The sequence below is a fragment of the Hermetia illucens genome, chromosome 3, assembly GCF_905115235.1.
Source record: "Hermetia illucens chromosome 3, iHerIll2.2.curated.20191125, whole genome shotgun sequence".
In the NCBI taxonomy this organism is placed as follows: Eukaryota; Metazoa; Arthropoda; class Insecta; order Diptera; family Stratiomyidae; genus Hermetia; species Hermetia illucens.
In genome coordinates this window covers 103,123,419-103,142,805 of record NC_051851.1, presented here as the reverse complement: position 1 = coordinate 103,142,805, position 19,387 = coordinate 103,123,419, and the positions used below count along the sequence as shown (strand labels likewise).

General features: G+C 39.1%; 1 protein-coding gene across 1 annotated transcript in view; it reads right to left on the bottom strand.

The window, feature by feature from the left end:
• The window catches only part of LOC119651926 (transcription factor kayak), a 70,554-nt gene extending 51,822 nt beyond the window's left edge, over positions 1-18,732 (bottom strand). The window contains exon 1 of the mRNA XM_038055756.1: positions 18,058-18,732. Within this exon, the coding sequence (XP_037911684.1) occupies positions 18,058-18,282 (225 nt within the window). The 5' untranslated portion in view covers positions 18,283-18,732. The remainder of the gene's footprint in view (positions 1-18,057) is intronic.
• Positions 18,733-19,387: the final 655 nt, after the last annotated feature.

The window sequence follows — 19,387 nt, the reverse complement described above, 5'->3', positions numbered from 1 at the left end:
ATGCCGTTCATTGTCCTGTATAGTCGGCCAACACTCAGAACTATAGAGAGTGGCAGACAGACGACATTGCAGTAAATTTCATATGTGGGACCTGCGCTGATACGTCGATCACAAAGAACACCAGTTGGGGAATGCCACTTCATCCAGGTTGCATTAATGCGTGAAACAATTTCATTACGCAATTCTCCATTGGCTGATAGCATTGACTCGAGATATTTAAATTGCTGAGTTCTGGCAATGACAATAATCTGCGCTTCGAGATATTTTAAATCGCTCAGTTCTGGCAATGGTAGTAACCTGCCCAGAACTGAGCGATTTCAACATCTCAGGTCAATGCTATGAGCCAATGGAGAACGTTATGCTCCTCACATAGAGAAACACAAAACCTTTTATACCTGAAGCGTCAAACTTCCGGTTTCCCGACTTGTTTATAAAATTAGTAGACCATTAGCTTAATCCCAACTACAATTTTATTTTATTATGTATATATATATTTCGGGAGCAACTTACTCCCTTCATCAGTACAAAGCTAACGACTTGTTTATGTTTTAATGTTAAGAAACCACGAAGGTGTAAAGCAATTATAAATTCTTCTCATCATGGTGAGTTTCCGGAGAAGAAGCTTGTTTAATCAATTCTTGAAAAATGTGATAAATTTCTTGTATTGAAGTTACAATGGTTTATCCTCCACCTGAAGCAGATGCTGAATTGTGTTTTTAATTATCTACGATATAAGCTGACAGTGAGTTATGCAGTCAGACTTATTAAATATATTTTAGTCCAATCATTAAAGCTGAAAAACGATTGCGGCCTCCGGTGATATAAGAAGTGTGGTACCCCCTCCGAGGTGGGAATTTTTTTCGAAATAACCACAGAAATCGATTTGATGGTCGATTCTAAGCAAAAAATGTTTCGTAAAAATTTTCCTAGAAGTAGTAGTTTTCCATTTGAAATAAAAAAAAAACTTGTTGCTTCTTTTTCGTTGGTGTAGATATTTATTCTGCCAAATACCGATATTTCGGGAACCACTTGTTCCCTTTATTAGTCCGTGTGCGGGTTATCTACACCAGCGAAAAAGAAACAACAAGCTTTTTATCATTTCAAATAATTAATCGTTGGAAACACCGCATAATTACACTCAGGTAGTTTTCGAGTTATTAATGTTCAAATATGTCGTTTTTTCATCGAAAAAATGTTTTTTTAGGGGTTTTCGCAAATAACTCGAAAACCATGTATTTCATATTGCAATGATATTAAGCAGAAACAAAGCATATTAAATAACAAAAAGAATGGATCTTTCCATTTTTTGTAGGTACAATATGGCTCGTCAAATGGGAATTCGTAATGTCTGGACATTTTTTTTATTTTCTAAAGGAAAAAATCATTTTTTCAAAAACATCTCAAACATAAAAATGATAGTGAAAAACCGCTAACTTAGTATTCAAGCCAGAGAAAGACCACATTTTTATACTTCAATATTTTTTCACTATCAGCAACTTCGATCAAAAAACGACATGTTTGAACATGAATAACTCGAAAACTACTACTTCTAAGAAAAATTTTACTAAACATTTTTTGCTTAGAATCGACCATCAAATCGAATTCTGTGCTTGTTTCGAAAAAAAATTTCCCCACCCTAAAATTTCAAGTCGTCACTGAATGAATTCGGAGGTCGCACTGGATTGTCGAACTTAATGACTGGACTATTTGTTGTGACACATATTCCTTGTTTTGTTGGCATTTATTTCCTTTTACTATTTTTGTTTTTCACTCTCATATATAATTCATATATGATTATGTATACATATTGTATCCTTCTTTTTTCTGCTTTTTAGTTTTCCTTTCACATCTCCATTCTTCCCTGTCCTGCAGCTTCTAATATAAACATTTCTATGAAGCACACAAAGGGGTAGTATAGGTCCCAGGGCGAAACGATGAAGCATAAAACCTTCTGAACCAACACCAATAGCTCTACTACCAAACCCTATCTCCACCTCCACGTGGTGATCGCTGGGAGTTCTTTCTGCATGAAAAACTGCGGATGGAGAAGGTATGTAAATATGCCAACTGGTCCTCGAAGTTGGGGGTTGGGTAGGGCTGACAACCCTACACGGAAAACTGATTTTACGAAGCCACAGAAGGAGCCTTCGACAGGATGGATTTTGATTAACGATTTGCGCATTTTCTCATGGAACGTACGCTCCCTGTTCACGCCACTACAGAGGACTGCAGAGTAAGAGAAGGATACCTTCTACGAGGCAGTTGAGCGGACCCCTGAGGTCTGTCCCAAGTATGATATCAAAATCATACTTGGAGATTACAACAGTCAAGTAGGCAATACGCAATACGTCGGCTCCCATAGCTTACAAAGGGATACCAATGATAACGGACTGCGGAGTTCAGTTAGCAGTATCGCACGAAATGGTTGTTGGAAGTACCTGGTTTGCGCGGAAAACGGTCAGCCTCTCCAGACAGACCAATTTCAACCAAATTGACCACGTCCTGATTGAACGCCGCCACCTCTCAGCCTTGATGAATGTCAGAATATATCCGATGGAATTACAGCCGAATTAGCTAAATATGAAGGCGACCAGTTACACCAAGTGGTTCATCAACTTGTGCTCAAGGCACGGGACAACGAATCAATGCCTCACGACTGACTACGAGGCATTATCACTCTCATACATAACAAGTCGGGAAACCGGAAGCTGGGCGCTTCAGGTATGAAAGGTTTTGTTTGTTTCTTGGGTGAGTATATTTGAGTGTAGAACTATCCCATTTGTACGTAGCCCGTTAAGAATATGCATTTAGCATATCAGATTTAGTACTTCGGGTTGTAAATTTACACGATAAAGACAACTTTGAGCCACTGTAACTTTGTTACTAATAGCATGATTTCGATCAAACTTGGAGATAATATGCTTCATATTATATTTTATACTACTGCCAACTTTTATAACTCTGACGTAAACTTAAGGAGACCTACTAATCGAGACCTTTCATTTGATATCCCACATGAGAATATTTTTGGTGAAAAAAATTTTTACACCCCCCTTTTACACACCCCCTTTTGTTTTACAAACGAAACCTTAAAAAGGGGAATATCACGCAGTGCAGCAATTTTAAAGGTATCACATTGCTGAGTACCATCTATAACATATTCTCCAGAACATCATTGACCCATTATAAACTTTTGGAATATGGACATCAGTTGCACCAGTTATTCATCGAATTTAAAGCCGCCTATGAAAGCATAGACAGGTCAAAATTGTACACGGCCATGAGAGAATTCGTAATCCCCACGAAATTGATAAGGCTGACTAGGCTGACCCTGACCAATGTGCGAGGCCAGATAAAGGCAGCAGGGTCACTCTCGAGACCATTCAACATCAACAACGGTCTAAGACAAGGGGAAGTCCTATCATGCGTCCTCTTTAACCTGGCCCTGGAGAAAGTGATTCGCGATGCCTAGATCTTGGGCTGCACATTAATGAAGGCATGACGAATCACATGGTGGCAACGTCAACGCTGAAACCAAAAGAACGAACAACATCGAATCGCACTGGTCAAAGGAAAACAATCAAGATAGGAAGCTACAACTCTGTGCCGGTTGAAAATTTCTCCTATCTAGGGTCGAAAATCGCAACCGATAACAGCTGACAATGAAATCCGCGCACGGTTGTTGGCTGCGAAAAGAGCCTATTTCAGCTTACAAAAACTGTTTCGCTCGAAACATCTCAACATATGGTCAAAGCTCTTATTGTATAAAACTATGCGAACTCTTGGCCGCGTTCGACAGAAGAATCTTCCGAAGAAGTTTTGGCCGCCTAAATGAGGATGGACGATTCTATTGCCTAAATAACGACGAAATCTATGAGCGATACTATGACTGTCAAGTTGGAGATAAAATCCGGCTCAAAAGGTTGCGGTACGCGGGTCACTTAATCCGGATGGATGAAGATGATATATCAGTATATGGGGAATAAAAAGTCATTATTCGGAATTTAAAAAATAAAATTTGCCTTTTTTTTTCCATTAGATAGTAAGCCGAAAAAACGACATACATAAATGAAGAAGTAGCAAAATTATTGTATCGAAATATCTGGCGTCCAAATGTACAATATCGGAACATGCTTGCGTCGAAACGTTTGCATCAAGCCGATATGGGCAAGAAAACTGTTAATCTGTAACAGAGTCCTAGTTGTCAAGCGTTGAACTCACTAGAATCTCCGAGAAATGCATGAAGACTGTCAAGATCAGATGTTGAAACGTTTCGAGCAAAACAATTACTTCGGTATTGAATTTTCTTCTAAGTGAACCAAGTCCCTTCAAGTAAGATTTATGCCATGGTAAAGTGGGTTTTGTTTGTTTAAAAACTAATTTTTTCAAAAAAAAAATTTACGATTTTTGTACTTTCTAAGATTTTGTTTAATGAAACCTTATTGAAATCGGATCTATCTGCCACACACGATTTTTTGGCAAACGGTTACACATATTGGCACAAAATTTGATGTGAAACTTGGAACTCTGCTTCCTCATACATGGGTGCGGGGGGAAGGTTCCGCATGCATGCAAAAATGGAGGTGTAAAACAGTTTTCCTCAAATACGTGAAGAATCAAATGAAAGATCTCAATTAGTGCTTTCCATACTTTTTTTTTTGTATCTGCGTGTCCCTTTACATGCAGCAAGTGACACCATTTTGTGTTGCGAAAGGAGGGTGTAAATTTTCTTTTCACAGAACATGTTCATGTGGGGCATCAAATAAAAGGGCTCAATTAGTTCTTTTCGAAAATGATTTTTTTTCTGATATTGGGTGAAACATTGGAGAGATAGGATACAAAAAGTGAAACAGGTTTCGTTCTCAGAGGTGGGGAGTTGGGAAGGTTACCCAACCGAAAAATCTGACAAAAAAACACAGTGATGTAACTATATGAAATCTAGACCTCCAAATACAAAATACATACAATAAAGTTAATAATAGTATATTACCGTGTTTTGTAAATTTACCAGAAAGTAGTAGTAATTTGACATTAGCATAGACGATAATACAGGACATAACACTGTAAAGTTTGAAGGCAATTCGATTATTATTAACAAAGTTATAGATGGTCAAAGTTCCGCATTTCAGGTAAATTTCTGGCACCCAAGACATGTATGACATCATCATCATGTAAAATGAATTTATATGAACGGCGGGGTCGATGAGAACGTTTTAATTTTCCTTTTTTGACTTTTGCATGCATTTCAGTGTCAATTATTCCAGATAGACATGTATGTATATGTATATACTAATAAAGAGTTTAGATTTGCCTGTGACAACAAGATTTGTTCAACAAACTTTGTCCAACGATGAACACATACACGGGTGTTCATAATTAAAAATTCCATTCCCTCTATTTTTTAGAAAACGATTTAAAAAAATCATTTGATGGAAAGTACTGTGTTGATAATAGTCAACCTCACACGGGTTATACTCGGACTTTAGTTTATTTCACGCGAAAATCAATTATTCTCGTTAATTATGACGTTAGCATCTTATTTGCATGACTTTAGAAGCAGTAAACTGGCGCGAAATTGCTAAGTTTGAACTACTATAAATTTGGTGTTGATGATTTCCCATTTTCTATGAAATTTGGCGTGTGTATGCAAGATATTGTCCTCTATGCTGCTGCATAATTTGATATTCCTAGGATGAACTTAAGGGGGATTTTTCAATCAATTTCTAAAAGTTGGTAATATACTATTAGTAAATTTATTTGAGCAGGTATCGAAATGGCACATATTTTGGGTCCTAGATTTCGTCTAAATGGCCCACCCTGATTTTTTTCGGACTTTTGGGTTGTATAGTTTCCGAAAATGAGTCCTATCCCACTTTAGGTGGGAGAGGACTCAGGGTTACTCGCACAATTTACAATTCACGTCAAAACTGATATCAGTTTCGAAAAGTGCTAAGCGCGACTTATCATGTGATACCCCACACGACTATATCCAGTGAAAAAATTGTTTAAATCCCTCCTTTGCATGTATAGGGAGCCCCCCTTTAAACTCCACCACTCCACAAATGTAAGTTTTGGGACACCGAATGACAATCCGTCATTTTTAGTGTTGAGAAGAAGTTCAACTTGGATGGCCCAGATGGTTCGCAGAAGTATTGGAGGGACGTCCGCTAGGAGCGTGAAAGGCGATACATACCGGAAGTTCAAAGAAGTGTCATTAATGGTATGGGCTGCTTTTGGATATCGGGGAAGTCTCCAATTTCCCTTGTGATCCATAAAATGGACTCCAATTACTACTGCGACTTATTGGAAAATGTGCTGATCGATTTTAGTGATGATATATGGGATTCAGACTGGACATTCCAACAGGACAATGCAGCAATCCACGTTTCAAAATTAAACTAAAAATTTTCTGGCGTCGACAAATATCGTTATGTTGGAATGACCAGTTGTAAGTCCTGATCTAAACCCCATAGAGAATATGTGGGGGATTTTATCCAACCGCATCTATTCTGCAGGACGCCAATATGATACACTTTTGGAGCTGAAAGTTGCCATTCAAGAAGAGTGGAAGAAAATCGACATTACTCTTCCCAAGGCTCTTGTAAATTCAATGAGAAGACGTCTAATGGAAATTATTATAAAAAGGGGTGGAAAAACAAACTTGTAAAATTAAAACTTTTTAATTAAACCGGTTTTTCGGCAATTTGTACACTTGGTCCAGTATATTTCTTTCGTTTGACTTGTTTGTTTATTAGTATTTTTTGTTGTTGTATATTATTATTTTTATGAAATAAGTATTTGTTATTTAATAGCTTTATGTCCTCATTGAGTAAGCATTAATCAAAAGGAACAATGAATTAAATAAATTTGTTATAAATAGAATTTTATACTGATTGAAAACCCCACTTAAATTCATCTTGGAATCATAATGCGGCAATATAAACTATAGTACAGAGCGTGATAGTTTGGTAAAAATTCCACTGTTATTAACGAAGAACAGGTGTGTACTCAAATATTCTCAGGTACGCAATACACAACACCTTTCATACCTGAAACGTCTAGTTTTCAGTTTTCAACTGGTTTCAGTTTACTCAGTGCAGAAATACAGATATGACAACAGATAGAGCGAGATCTCTATGTGTTGTATAGACAAACCTTTGCCTCGAAATGAGGACTTAGGACTCATCTAGTAATATGGGTATACGCTGTTATCAAAGAGCTGATGTTCATTTATTCATCCGTAGTGTGTTGGATCAAGGTGAGACAAAAGAGTTTTTACTGTAAACTAGTCTCACTGCAAAGAGCTGTATGTCTGGCAATCATCGGTGCAATGAGCACATCATCCGGCCCACAGAAAATCTAATAAGTAGTACCCACAATCAATGGACCGGACTTGCGAATGTATTGGGGAAGCTTATCCATACATATGATAGGCACTAAACCAACTGTATATACTGCTAGATGTTAGAGCCTATGATGTATACAGATAAGCTTGGCTAATACATTCGCAAGTCCGGGAGCATTGAGTGTGGGTACTGTCTATTGGATATACTATGATCCGGCTTAGCTCCGAAGGTCCTACTGAATTTGTAGCACTTGGATATGTACATTCAGAGTAATGCAATTAGAGCAGCTCATAAACTAATTCAATTAGGCACAACGCATTGAAAGAGACATTAAGAGAAATCAATTCACGTGGAATTCACGGTACATTTCCCATGTAAATTCCCCACTTATGGGCGCATCCTAGATTAGATTTTTGGTGTTGATGTACTTCAGCTCTACCGGTTAGCATCACATCTACTAACAAAAATCTTCTGATATATAAACGAATCCGTTAGATGGGGAGGGATTTCGAGTACAATGCATTAAAACGATCTGAGTCCTCAAAAATTACACCCTCTCTTTCATAGTACACACAACATCATTCCCGCCATTTGGAAATCAAATTAGCAAAGCGCTTATAAAGTAGAGTAAAAAGTCTGAAATTTCAAATATATGCAAGAATATACCTCAAAATACAATGAGTTCACAAATTTTTTTCTCTAAAAAAACTCGAGTCAAATAGGTTTTGAATCTTCTCAGTGCGGACACCCCTTTGATTTACAATAGTAAAAACTCTACTAAGATACTGGCCAGCTTTTTAGTTAAGGTTTAGAATTCACTCAAATGTCCTTTGATTTTCGTAACTAGTGACTAGTACGGTAGTAACCTATACATTTTGGAACTGTTTGAATATTAATAGAAGGGCATCCATGCTTCAGATAAAGACCGGACTTTAAATAACGATTTTTTAGCCTGAAATAAGGACGAAACTCGGACTTTATCAAACTCCTCTTTGTAGTTTTTGCAGAACTCTAAGGGAATGAAGGGAGGAAAGATTGTGCGATACCTAGGTATTCTTGGTGTTCTCCCTACTGTTACAAAAAAAAAGCTATAATAACCTTGGAATGAACCTTTTTTGAAAACGACTACCACGATTCAATCAAAATTTGATGAATATAACTGTCAAATTAATTTTCTTAACAAAATATAGTCGTGTGGGGTTCAAAATAAATTAATACTTTGCACATGTAACAATTAGTACTTTTTAAGGTTTTGTTTGGAAAACAGGGAGGGGGGGGGGGGTCCCATACATGTGAATTTTTTTTTCGTCGAATATAGTCATGTGGGGTATCAAATGAAAGGTCTCGATTAGTACTTCTCGAAGCCGGTTTTAGTTTTGAGATTTGGCGGGGAGTGGGAGGGAAGGAACGTGAGGATTTTTTTGACAGACCCATTCTCAGAAACTACCCAACCGAAAAATCTGAAAAAAATCATAAAGCTGCCTCTATATGGTGCCCAGGCCTCAAAGTTCTCTCCATATTGATATCCGTTCAAATTAAGTTAATAATAGTATATTACCATATTTTTGGGGAAATTGAATAAAACCCAACTTAAGTTTATCTCGGAGTTAAAAAAATTTGTAGTAGTATAAAATATAATATGGAGCATATTATCCCCCCATATTATCCGCAATCAACGTCATACCATTAGTAACAAAGTTACAGTAGCTCAAAGTTGACTTTACCGTATAAATTTATTGCAACTAAATATCAATATTACACTAAAGTGGGTAGTCAGACATGCTAAAAGCATATACATAACGGGCTACGTACAAATGGGATAGTTCTACACTCAAATGTACTCACAGAAGAAGCAAACAAAACCTTTCATACCTGAAGCGCGCAGCTTCCGGTTTCCCGACTTGTTTAAACTAACCTATCTATCAGCTTGAAGATAATGGAATTAGGGCCCAAAATATACCTACTATAAAGTTCCTCGCGAGCTATCCAAACAAAAAATTAAAAAAAATTAAAACGATGCAGTTATAGCAGGCGAAAGTTTTCTATTTCCTTTCCTTCTATGTTTGTTTCTTTAAGGTCTACGTATATCTTGGAGTTAGGAAATACATCGAGAAAAAATTTAAATTTTTAGCTATGTACGAATAGAAAAACGTTCTTCACATAAGAAAAACACAAAACCTGTCATACCCAAAGCATCCGGCGTTTGGTATCCCGATATATATAGCTGAGACGTTAAGGCAAAACTACAATTTTGCATATTTCTAGTTTTGACGTTCTCCCGACGATATGTCTAATGAAGTACTTATCAGAATCATGATTAAAACTGGGTATCACAAAATGCAGTATTGCATATGCAGACTACTGCGAAGAGTATGGCGAATAACGAAATTGTTGTATTAAAACAGTCACTTTCTTAATATTGTCGTCCCCACTGATTTAATTCAAATAGGAGTTCTTATCTTCACATCGCGCAGGGTGTGCTTTAGTGGAAAATACGAGCATTACGTCTCAAATAGTTATTCACCAAGCTATGAGTCTACTATCTATAACTACGTCACTGATAACATCTTTTGTGGTTGTTCTTAATATGTAATTCAAGCGAAAAGCTCTGGTTTGGATATAAGTGTATACCGCGAGTCATTTTACTTCCTCTATTGATATAAATTTACGTAAATATTATTCTAAATTTAAAATATGACTAAAGTATGATGAAATCATTCATAAGCCTAATCGAGCTACTACTCATCATTGGAAGAGTTGCATTTGGAATCACGAGACATCAAGAACATGTGGAATTTTGTAGAGTATCTACCTGAAAAAAGGGTAAGGGAGTTCGCAGTCTTTCAATCAGAATCATCATTAATTTATTAACGATATATGTATAGAGTAGCTGTGACATCGGTCTAGAAATGGAATCAGGGAACATCATCCGATGGTCGCTTGCGCGTTGCATCCGCGGCCTCTCGCGCTCTTCCAGAGCTTCGACCCCTAAGTTCAACACCTTCTGTTTACATGAAAAAGTTATTGTCCGATGCTAGGAGAACTATCCTGCTGACCTATTTGTATATTTATATAATGTAGTTTCTTCTGGCTGTCACAACAAACATTTGTTTTGTCCAAAATCTGACAATACGACTACATCAAATGGAGACTGCGTTGGCGCACAGACTGGATACCCGTTGAAGTTATAATCAGAAGGCAAAAGTGGCGATGAATAATAATAATAATCGTTGGCACAACAATCCATATTGGATCAGGGCCTTGAAGTGTGTTAGAGCACTTCATTCAAGACCGTAACGGTACACTACAGTAGACTGTAGGAGACAATGTGGTCAGCATTGCGCTCGCCCGAGATTATTACCCTGATTTGACTCAGGTACTCATTCACAGCTGAGTCGACTGGTATCCGACGTTAAATCACGATACAAATCCCTCTGCCACCAGCGAGATTTGAACCGCGACCTTCCGTACGACAGCCTTGTGCTCTAACCACTCAGCTATCCGGACACTATTCGCGATGAATAGGTCCACATTAAGAAAGAGCAACAATTTCATTGCTGACTATGCCGTGTAATTAAATCTATTATCTAAGAGTAGTGTACGAATGGGTGGAAAAAGAGTAGAAGCTTCGTGAGGATTTCCGGAGGGACACTTGTAAGCAAGCTGTCAACGATGGCGATAGGCGTGGCTGACGCCCTATGTCCGGTTAGAGGTAATTATATTGCTTTCAACATATATTAAAGGTACAATTAATGTCCTTCTCGTGAACAAGCAAATATTGCCGAAATATATCAAAACTGAGACCTGTTCCACAAACTTAAGTATGGGTTGTCCCCAACGCTCAACGGATGAGTATATAATTTTATATGTATATGCATAGGTATTAAAAGATCCAACATTCCAAATTTCGTGTTAATCGGTAAAATTATACTAATAATCTTTGTTGGCACAAAAATCCTATTCGATCTGGCCAAAACACAATATTTCGTGAGAATCTGTTGTTTAAGAATAAAATACATAAAAGTGTGAACTTTTTCTTCTTACAGTGTAGGGATGAGGTCCAAATAAAAGGGTTCAATTAACATATTCAGAACTGGCATAACTTTCAATATAAATCCAATCAAAATATCTAAAAGAACAAGTCATGATGATTCCCTTCTACATCCAATAACAGTGGATGATAATATTATATATCTCGATTTTCACCCAGGTCTATCAATTCGATATCCCTAAAAGCTGTCTGGCGTCCTGGTCTACTGAATCGCTCCATCTGAGACAGGGTCTAGCACATTTTCTTTTTCTACCGTAGCTATTACCCTTGTAGACTTTCCAGGCTAGATCATCCTTATCCATACGGACTGAATGACTCGCCCACCGAAACCTATTGAGCCGGATTTTGCCCACAACCAGACGGTCGTGGTATCACTTATAAATTTCCTTATTATAGAGGCTACGGAATCGTCCATCCTCATGTAGGGGGCCACAAATTCTTCGGAGGATTTTTCTCTCGAACGAGGTCAAGAGTTCGCACCTTCCCTTGCTAAGAACACAGGTCTCTGAAGAATACATGAAGACTGGCAAAATCATTGTCTTGTACAGTAAGCGTTTTTATCCTATGGTGGGACGTTTCGCGCAGACCATTTTTCAGTTGAAATAGGCTCTGTTGGCAAACAACCGTGCGCGGATTTCATCGTCATAGCTGTTATCGCTTATGATTTTTAATCCTAGATAGGAGAAATATTTTACGGTCTCAAAGTTGTAAATTCCTATCTTTATTGTTCTTGGTTTTTGGTTCTTTGCTGACGTTTCCACCATGTATTTCGTGTTGCCTTCATTGGTGTGCGGCCCAAGATATCTCGTGCCACCTGCTTGATCTGTATGAAGGTAAACTGTACACCTCGGGTTACTCTTCCCATAATGCCAATATTGTCAGCATAGGTCAGTAGTTGTGTTGACTTGAAAAGGATGGTCCCTGTCGCATTAACATCTGCATCGCAGGTCACTTTTTCTAAGGCCAGGCTAAAAAGGATTCATGATAGGGCGTCTTAGACCGTTGTTGATGTTTTATGGTCTCTAGAGTGATCCTGCAGCGGCCTCGCAGATTGATTAGGGTCGGCCTGGTCAGTCTTGTCAATTTCGTCGAAAGACCGAATTTTCTCATGGCCATTTAAAGTTATACCCTGGCTATGCTATCATAGGCGGCTTTGGAGTTAATGAAAAAATGGTGCAACTGATGGCCATATTCTAACAGCTTTTCGATCTTTGGTAGTGCCCAATAATGTTTTAGGCGTATGGGGCTATCCGTCCTAGCAAGATAGCGGAGAATATCTTATGGCATAGTGCTCAGCAACGTAATACCTCTATAATTGCTACACTGCGTGATATCCCCCTTTTCAAGTGTGTGGTAGATAATCCCTCATTGCTAGTCGTCAGGTATTGAGTCACTGTCCCACACCTTGAGAGTCAGTTGACCAATTGATACTGATTTACAAACAACTAAAAAAACTAAAAAAGGAAAATTAAAGTGTTCTCGTGGGTGTTCACTTTGATGTTAATGAGGTTATACATGTCTCAGAGTGCAATAAATTCAGATTAAATACGAAATTTTGACCTCCCATAAATTTATTAATAATAGTTGGATTTCTTTCAAACTTTCAAGAATTATGCCATACATTGTCCCTTATACTGATGTAAATTTTGTACTTCTAGGATGAAGTTGAAGGGGTCTTTTGAGGTAAATTTCTGAAATATGGTTTTGAGAACGAGACCTGTGTCATTGCCTGGAGACCTGGCTTAAAATGTGAACTCTCCTAAGTTTCACTCTGTATCAGAAATAATATCAATTTCGAAAAGTTCTAATCGAGTATGAAAAAAAATGTTCCAACCCCTTTCGCATGTATGAAGAGCTCCCTCTTAAATTCAGGACAATAAGTTCAACCGTCTCCGAGTAAAGCGCGTGTATCAGGTAGACAGACGTACATCCAAAAGAAAGCTAAAAGAAAGAAAGTAAAGAAAGATAGTCCAGTAATTTTAATCAAATTATCGTCCGATCCGGATATTATTTCTTACCATAGCGATTTTTCAACGCATTTTTGACACTGTCATACAAAGTCCAGCACCAAGGCACTGCTCTATGCAGATGATTTTTCATTAGCGTCTGATAACATGTCTGTCTAGGTATCTCAAATTAATGTATCAGCCAAAGGTGAACGGTCTTATGAAATTGCTTCGCGCGTCTGTGCAACTTGGATGAAGTGACGTTCCACAACTGGTGTCCTTTGTGCGCGACGCATCAACGAACGACTCTCTGTGCGCCTCGCGGTAATGGAGACAAAGATTATGCGTTGTATAAGTGGCGTAGCACACTACGATCATATCGCAAATGAGGACATCCACTATCCATATGGGGTAACACCGATCGCGGAAAAATTGCGAGAGAGGCGTCTTCGATAATACGTAATTCGAGCTGACAGAACTCAGATTGTCTGAGGACCGAAATCGGTGGGGAACGACCAAGAAGTCGAATCAAACAACGATGGCCTATATAGTAGATGGTAGTTTGAGAGCCTCGCCATCATTTCAAATTAGGCCTATGAGTAAGCAAAATGACGTAATCGATCAAGGTGAGCCGACCCCACTTCTGAGCGGGACAAAAAAAGAGAAGCCATACTACTGATGTAGTGGGTCAAAATTCTCTATCTTTTGTGAATTTTCTGTAGCATAATATATGAAATTGTCTCACACGCAAGATATTTCTCTCTAAGTGATATAGTTGGTCAACAAGCTTTTTCTAATGTGTTTTCCAGTTTTAATATCCAAACTGCGAAGTGAAGACCGCACAGCCCCACAGTTATAGTTTGCATTACCTATTAAACAGCCAGAATAGGGTTTTCAATTTCAAAATGATTTTCAGCTTGCTTATCTCAATGTATTTTCTCCAGATTAACTTTCCGTCAAAGTAAATTCTAAGATATTTGATTGCAGTCTACTCCGGGACGAACATGCCATTGAATTGGATGTTTCTTCGCTTGTTTATTGGAAACGCATCATTCCATTGTTGTTCAATGCTTTCTAGCCACTTTTGAAGGTTCTACGATGACACTTGCGACACTTAGTATACAACCGTGCAGGGTTTGCTTTGATACTAGATGTTGTCATACCAGATGTATTTGTCTGGCATACGGTCTAACGGTTTCTAGTTCTAAAAAGGGAGTGTAGAAAATTCGATAGCTTTCACGGTCTTCTTCATGAATAATTAGGTAGCGTGGACAGTGTCAATTGTTCCGCAATTTTTGACAAACCCGAGTTGGTTCACGGTATTTTGAACGTTTCGCGAATATGGTTTTCAAGAAAGCATAAAAAATATGCATGCGATAACCGAATTTGATGATAATCTGAACAGTCTGCTGAACCCTTTCTTTTCCCATATTGAAACGATAATGCTGTCTTGCCATTCATATGCTGTTCTATCCTTCTCAATAACGCGATTAAATAACACTTGCCTCTCTTCTAAGGTACAGGTGCAGTGGCCCAAAATGTCGTTGTTGTGGTTTTGTGTTTTGTGGGGAGGGAACTAAGGGGCTCATAAAAGAGTTATCTAAATTAAAGGGCCATTCACAGAAACTACTTACGAGAAAAATCATGGTCTAGGCCCCTCCACACCCATATCTGCTCAAATAAAGTTAATAATAACACATTAATATATTTTTAAAATTTATTGCAATCCACTTAAGTTTATCTTAGATCCGTAACAATATAGCTTAATATGGATAAGCCCATTGGAAAGTTTTGTAGAAATCCTACGATTATTAACAAAGTTAAAGTAGGTGAAAGTTGCCTATTTTGCGTCAAATTGTTACTCCCTAAGAGATAAAACGTCAATACCACATCGAATTGAATATTGGGTACGTTTAACGTATATACACTACGAGTTATATATAAATGAAACCAATATGTACCTGAATATTATTACATGAAAGATCAACAAAACCTTTCATACCAGTAGCGCCGAGGTTCCGGTTTCCCGGGGCGATTTTTAAAAATTCCATTTTTCGGCCGAACCCGTTAGTTCTAATTCGGGCCATAACTACATGTGTTCTAAATAAAACTCCATTTATAATTTCTACGTCGAGTTTGGACAAAAAAGCAGGCGAAGTTGGATCAAGTCTCAAAAAACTACTACTAATTGCGTTCTGAATATGAAATGTGCCCTTAACGCACAAACTCACACCCAAACGGATATGTTCACAAAAAGCTTGGCATTATATAATATGTTAATAACTATTTCATCAACTTCTCAGATACAAAAACAAGTGCCTTATAATTTATTAAAGCCAGAACTATCCCAGTCCGTGCGAATGAAAAAATTAACATGTGTCAGCGCTAATTGAAAATTATTTTGTGACATTTCTCTCATGCTCAACTATTGAAGCTTAGCTTGGCACTAAGAAGAAGGAAAAAACTAAAACTAAAAAAAATGGCTTCCTACCGGCCTTGTGGCCGCCCGCTCACTTCCGGCGTCGGCATGCCCGACGGGCGCTAAATATCGTTCCGCCATAAGTTCATGATGCGACAGCATCCCTTTAAGGTCCCCCTTTCTATCCCCGGTAAACACTTGTAGCGGTTGCAGTGCCTATTAATGATAATGCCATCGCCATTCAACGGGGATAATTATTATAATTATTCTACGCTGTAAGAAAGGGACCTTCTTCCTCGTACGTACCCTCTTTAACCCCTCCTTTTTCGGGGGTGGTGCTAGCAAATCAAACTATACCGTGATGATATCAAAATACCTCCCATTTGAAGCACCATATTTTTTTAAGGGAGTGTAACTGTCACAATTTTTCAACAGGGTTTGAAAGAAAGAACATGGATGAGGTCAAAAATTAAACCGTACCGTTGTGATAAGAATATAGCCCCACTTTTGAGGCGCCATGAGTGGAAAGTTCAAACTTTGCCATGATAATTTGTATCAAAAAAGCCAATTTGAAGGGTCATAACTTTTGAAGAGTGGATGACTGCCATGAGCCTTAATAGGGATTGAAGAAAGGGACCTCATCCCTCGTCCGGCATAAACTCCTGCCCGAGTCCTTGATGAGGTTGAAATTCCGAACTTTACATTCTTCTTTAACGATTCTTAGTGAAATTAATAAGCGAAAAGTGATTTCAAAGGGGTAGTTCAGTTTGTCAAAGACTATGTCGTTTGTCATTGTGCGCGCATCGGCAATCAACCCATTCGGCGATTTTGGTTTGATGAACGAGAAATTGCACGAGAAGAGCACCTCATGCTCTACAAACATAAGAATCAGGAGAGGCAACACGTCAAACGCTTCGGTTGGCACTGAGAGTTCGCACAGATCAGCAACGAAATAATATTCGATCTACAAGAAGTGCTCCCAGTGTTGATTTTAATCGAGCACACTTTTAATACGATACATATACAATTGGTTACAACTCGCAACCTTTTCTTCGAATTTGTCCAATGGAGGTTATGTGGGATCATTGTGGTGCATTGAAGTTGGCCGGAGAAAAGTCTAGATTCTGTTGCCTCAATAGCAAAGTAGAATCGCCATTAATACCTCCGCCAACTAAGCCATTGCATTCAATGCTTCGTGGCGAAACATCAGAATCACCACGTTCTCTATCAAATGCTCGAGCAAATATTATTAAACGCCGGTTCGTGGACGAATGTATTAGCTTCTTCATTACAATGATACTCAGGTAACCTATCACCAACATAAAAATCATTTCGCTCAATCGACCTAGTTTAAACAGCACCTTATAGCAATTCTATGCCAATTGGCTGGATATAGTATTAGTATCTATTACTGTTAACATCGGATGAGTGCTGAAACCGACTTTACAACAGATAACAACTATTCTCAATATAATGGCACAGAATCCACGTGGAATACGTTCGCTATATTTCCGAGAACGGCACCCAACTCTATTCTAGGATTTGCCGAAAATACCCCTGAGTCAAACCCAAATTCATGACTGACTCACCGGTCAAAATTACTTCCTTCAATTCCCAAAAATGTGTGTTTCGTCTTGTCTCTCAGCGATTATGACGGAATCTATCCTTCCTTTCATTTTCCAAGGTTTTCATAATAGAAGGTATATTCAGGATAGTTGACACCCAAACTTACGATATATTATATTTCCAGATTTATCAACTGTTTTTCTAATAACGGAAATTCGAAGGAATGTCATAGGCACTCATTTTTTTATATCTGAAATTTACATATTTTCGTTCACATTCCTCTTCTTAAATGTGAATAGCTAAGACCAGACCATATTGGAGGCGTTCTGCGACCTCAGTTGTGGAAAATTCGACCTTATGGGTTAATAAAAACAATCCATTTATATTATGGGGTTCTTGTGGAGACCATTCAAATAAATCTCACGTTTACGGATGGGGAATAAAGTTTAGAAATTTGATGGAAATGGAATTGATTCTAGTGAAATTTTCTACTCGTCGCTACCGGAATACCATGAAAAGGATGCTCAAATGACGTCAGTTTATGTGACGCAAATACCCCTTTGGTGGATTGACCCAGTTAACGGATGGGCTGTTGTTCGCAGTTCCGGGGAAAGCAATAATTCAACTATTTGTTAATGACTCATAAGTTCACTAGGTATTGACGTCACTCATTCCCAGCAAAAAGGGGTGGAAATTGAACTTACTATTGATGCTAACAGGAAAACTCACCGAAGGATCCTGATTCCGTTGATGAACATGGTGGTAATTATGAAGTACAGGCTGGTGTGATTGGTGAGGATAACTATAAGGCTGGCGGGCGTGATAGTTGCGCTGATCGCGTTCCTGTTGGATATATTCGCCGTTAACGTAATACCCAGGACTCTGCTTCCAATTGTCTGCCTCGAGCTGCCGCTGGTACCCGTACAGCTGGCTATGATGTGGATTATGACTCATCTTCGCGAAGAAAAACCCAATCTCCACCAATTTATTCACTACTCACCGCGTCGCGTTATTTCACACTATTCCATACACACTGCCCGCCGAGGTACCAAAGTTTAGAATCTGCCGATCAAAACACGTAAATCGCGATCAGCAAGCCACGGTCATTATCCAGGCGATTATCCGCACCGCGAGCGAAGAGGACTCGACGCTAAGCACGAGCAAAAAGACACTTGACACACTTCTTGTGACGCGACAAGCACTGCCGCTCCTTGCAAGAGGCTGAGATCCACGGCGGCGTGCGCACAGTAGGTGGGTGACTGCACGAGGTACCGATCCCTTTTATGGACTCCGTTATCAGCTGGACGCGAAAGTGCACTTAGCTGCTATCACCGCGAGCCCAGGCGGAACCAAGAACGGACGAGATTTGAGTGAAACCAGGCGACCCGAATTTTTGTCATCCACAGGGCGCCTTGCGGGTTGCTTTTGTGACGAGCGACTCGAGCTGATTGTGTTTCGGCGGCTTCGGGTTGTTGTTTGGCCGCGGCGCGCGTATCCGGAAATCATTCGAATTCCATATATTTTCCAGTGCAGGCCGCGCGATGCCGTGTCGACGTAGTTGTTGTAAAGCGCGATCATGAGTCATCCTTGGGGCAATCAGACGGGCCCGTCTGCTGGCTGGGGCCGGCGCGAGTTCGCGATGTCGTCCAACTTTCATGTGTCGCCAATGGCGCAGAGCACCTCGATCCGCTACACGTGTTCGCGCGACGGTCTCGCAATCGCGATATGCGCTGGCTACTGGTCGGCTGGCCGCGCGATGTGTTCTCTTCATCTCAAGTCTCCGCCGCAGATTTCGCGGACTGAATTTGCCGCGTAAAGAGCAGGATGCTAATTAAAGTACTTGTACCGTGGTACAGGTGATACGAGAGTAAGACGCAGAAGATTGAGATATTCAGATCAGGATCATTTTGAGATGATTAGATCGGGTACTTACGTACTTGAGTGCGAACAATCATATCGGCGAGGTACAAACAAAACGAAAGATTTACGAATGATAGTTGAGGAAGTGGATAAGACCTGAAATATTTGTTTAATGGGTAAAAATCACACCAACACTCTT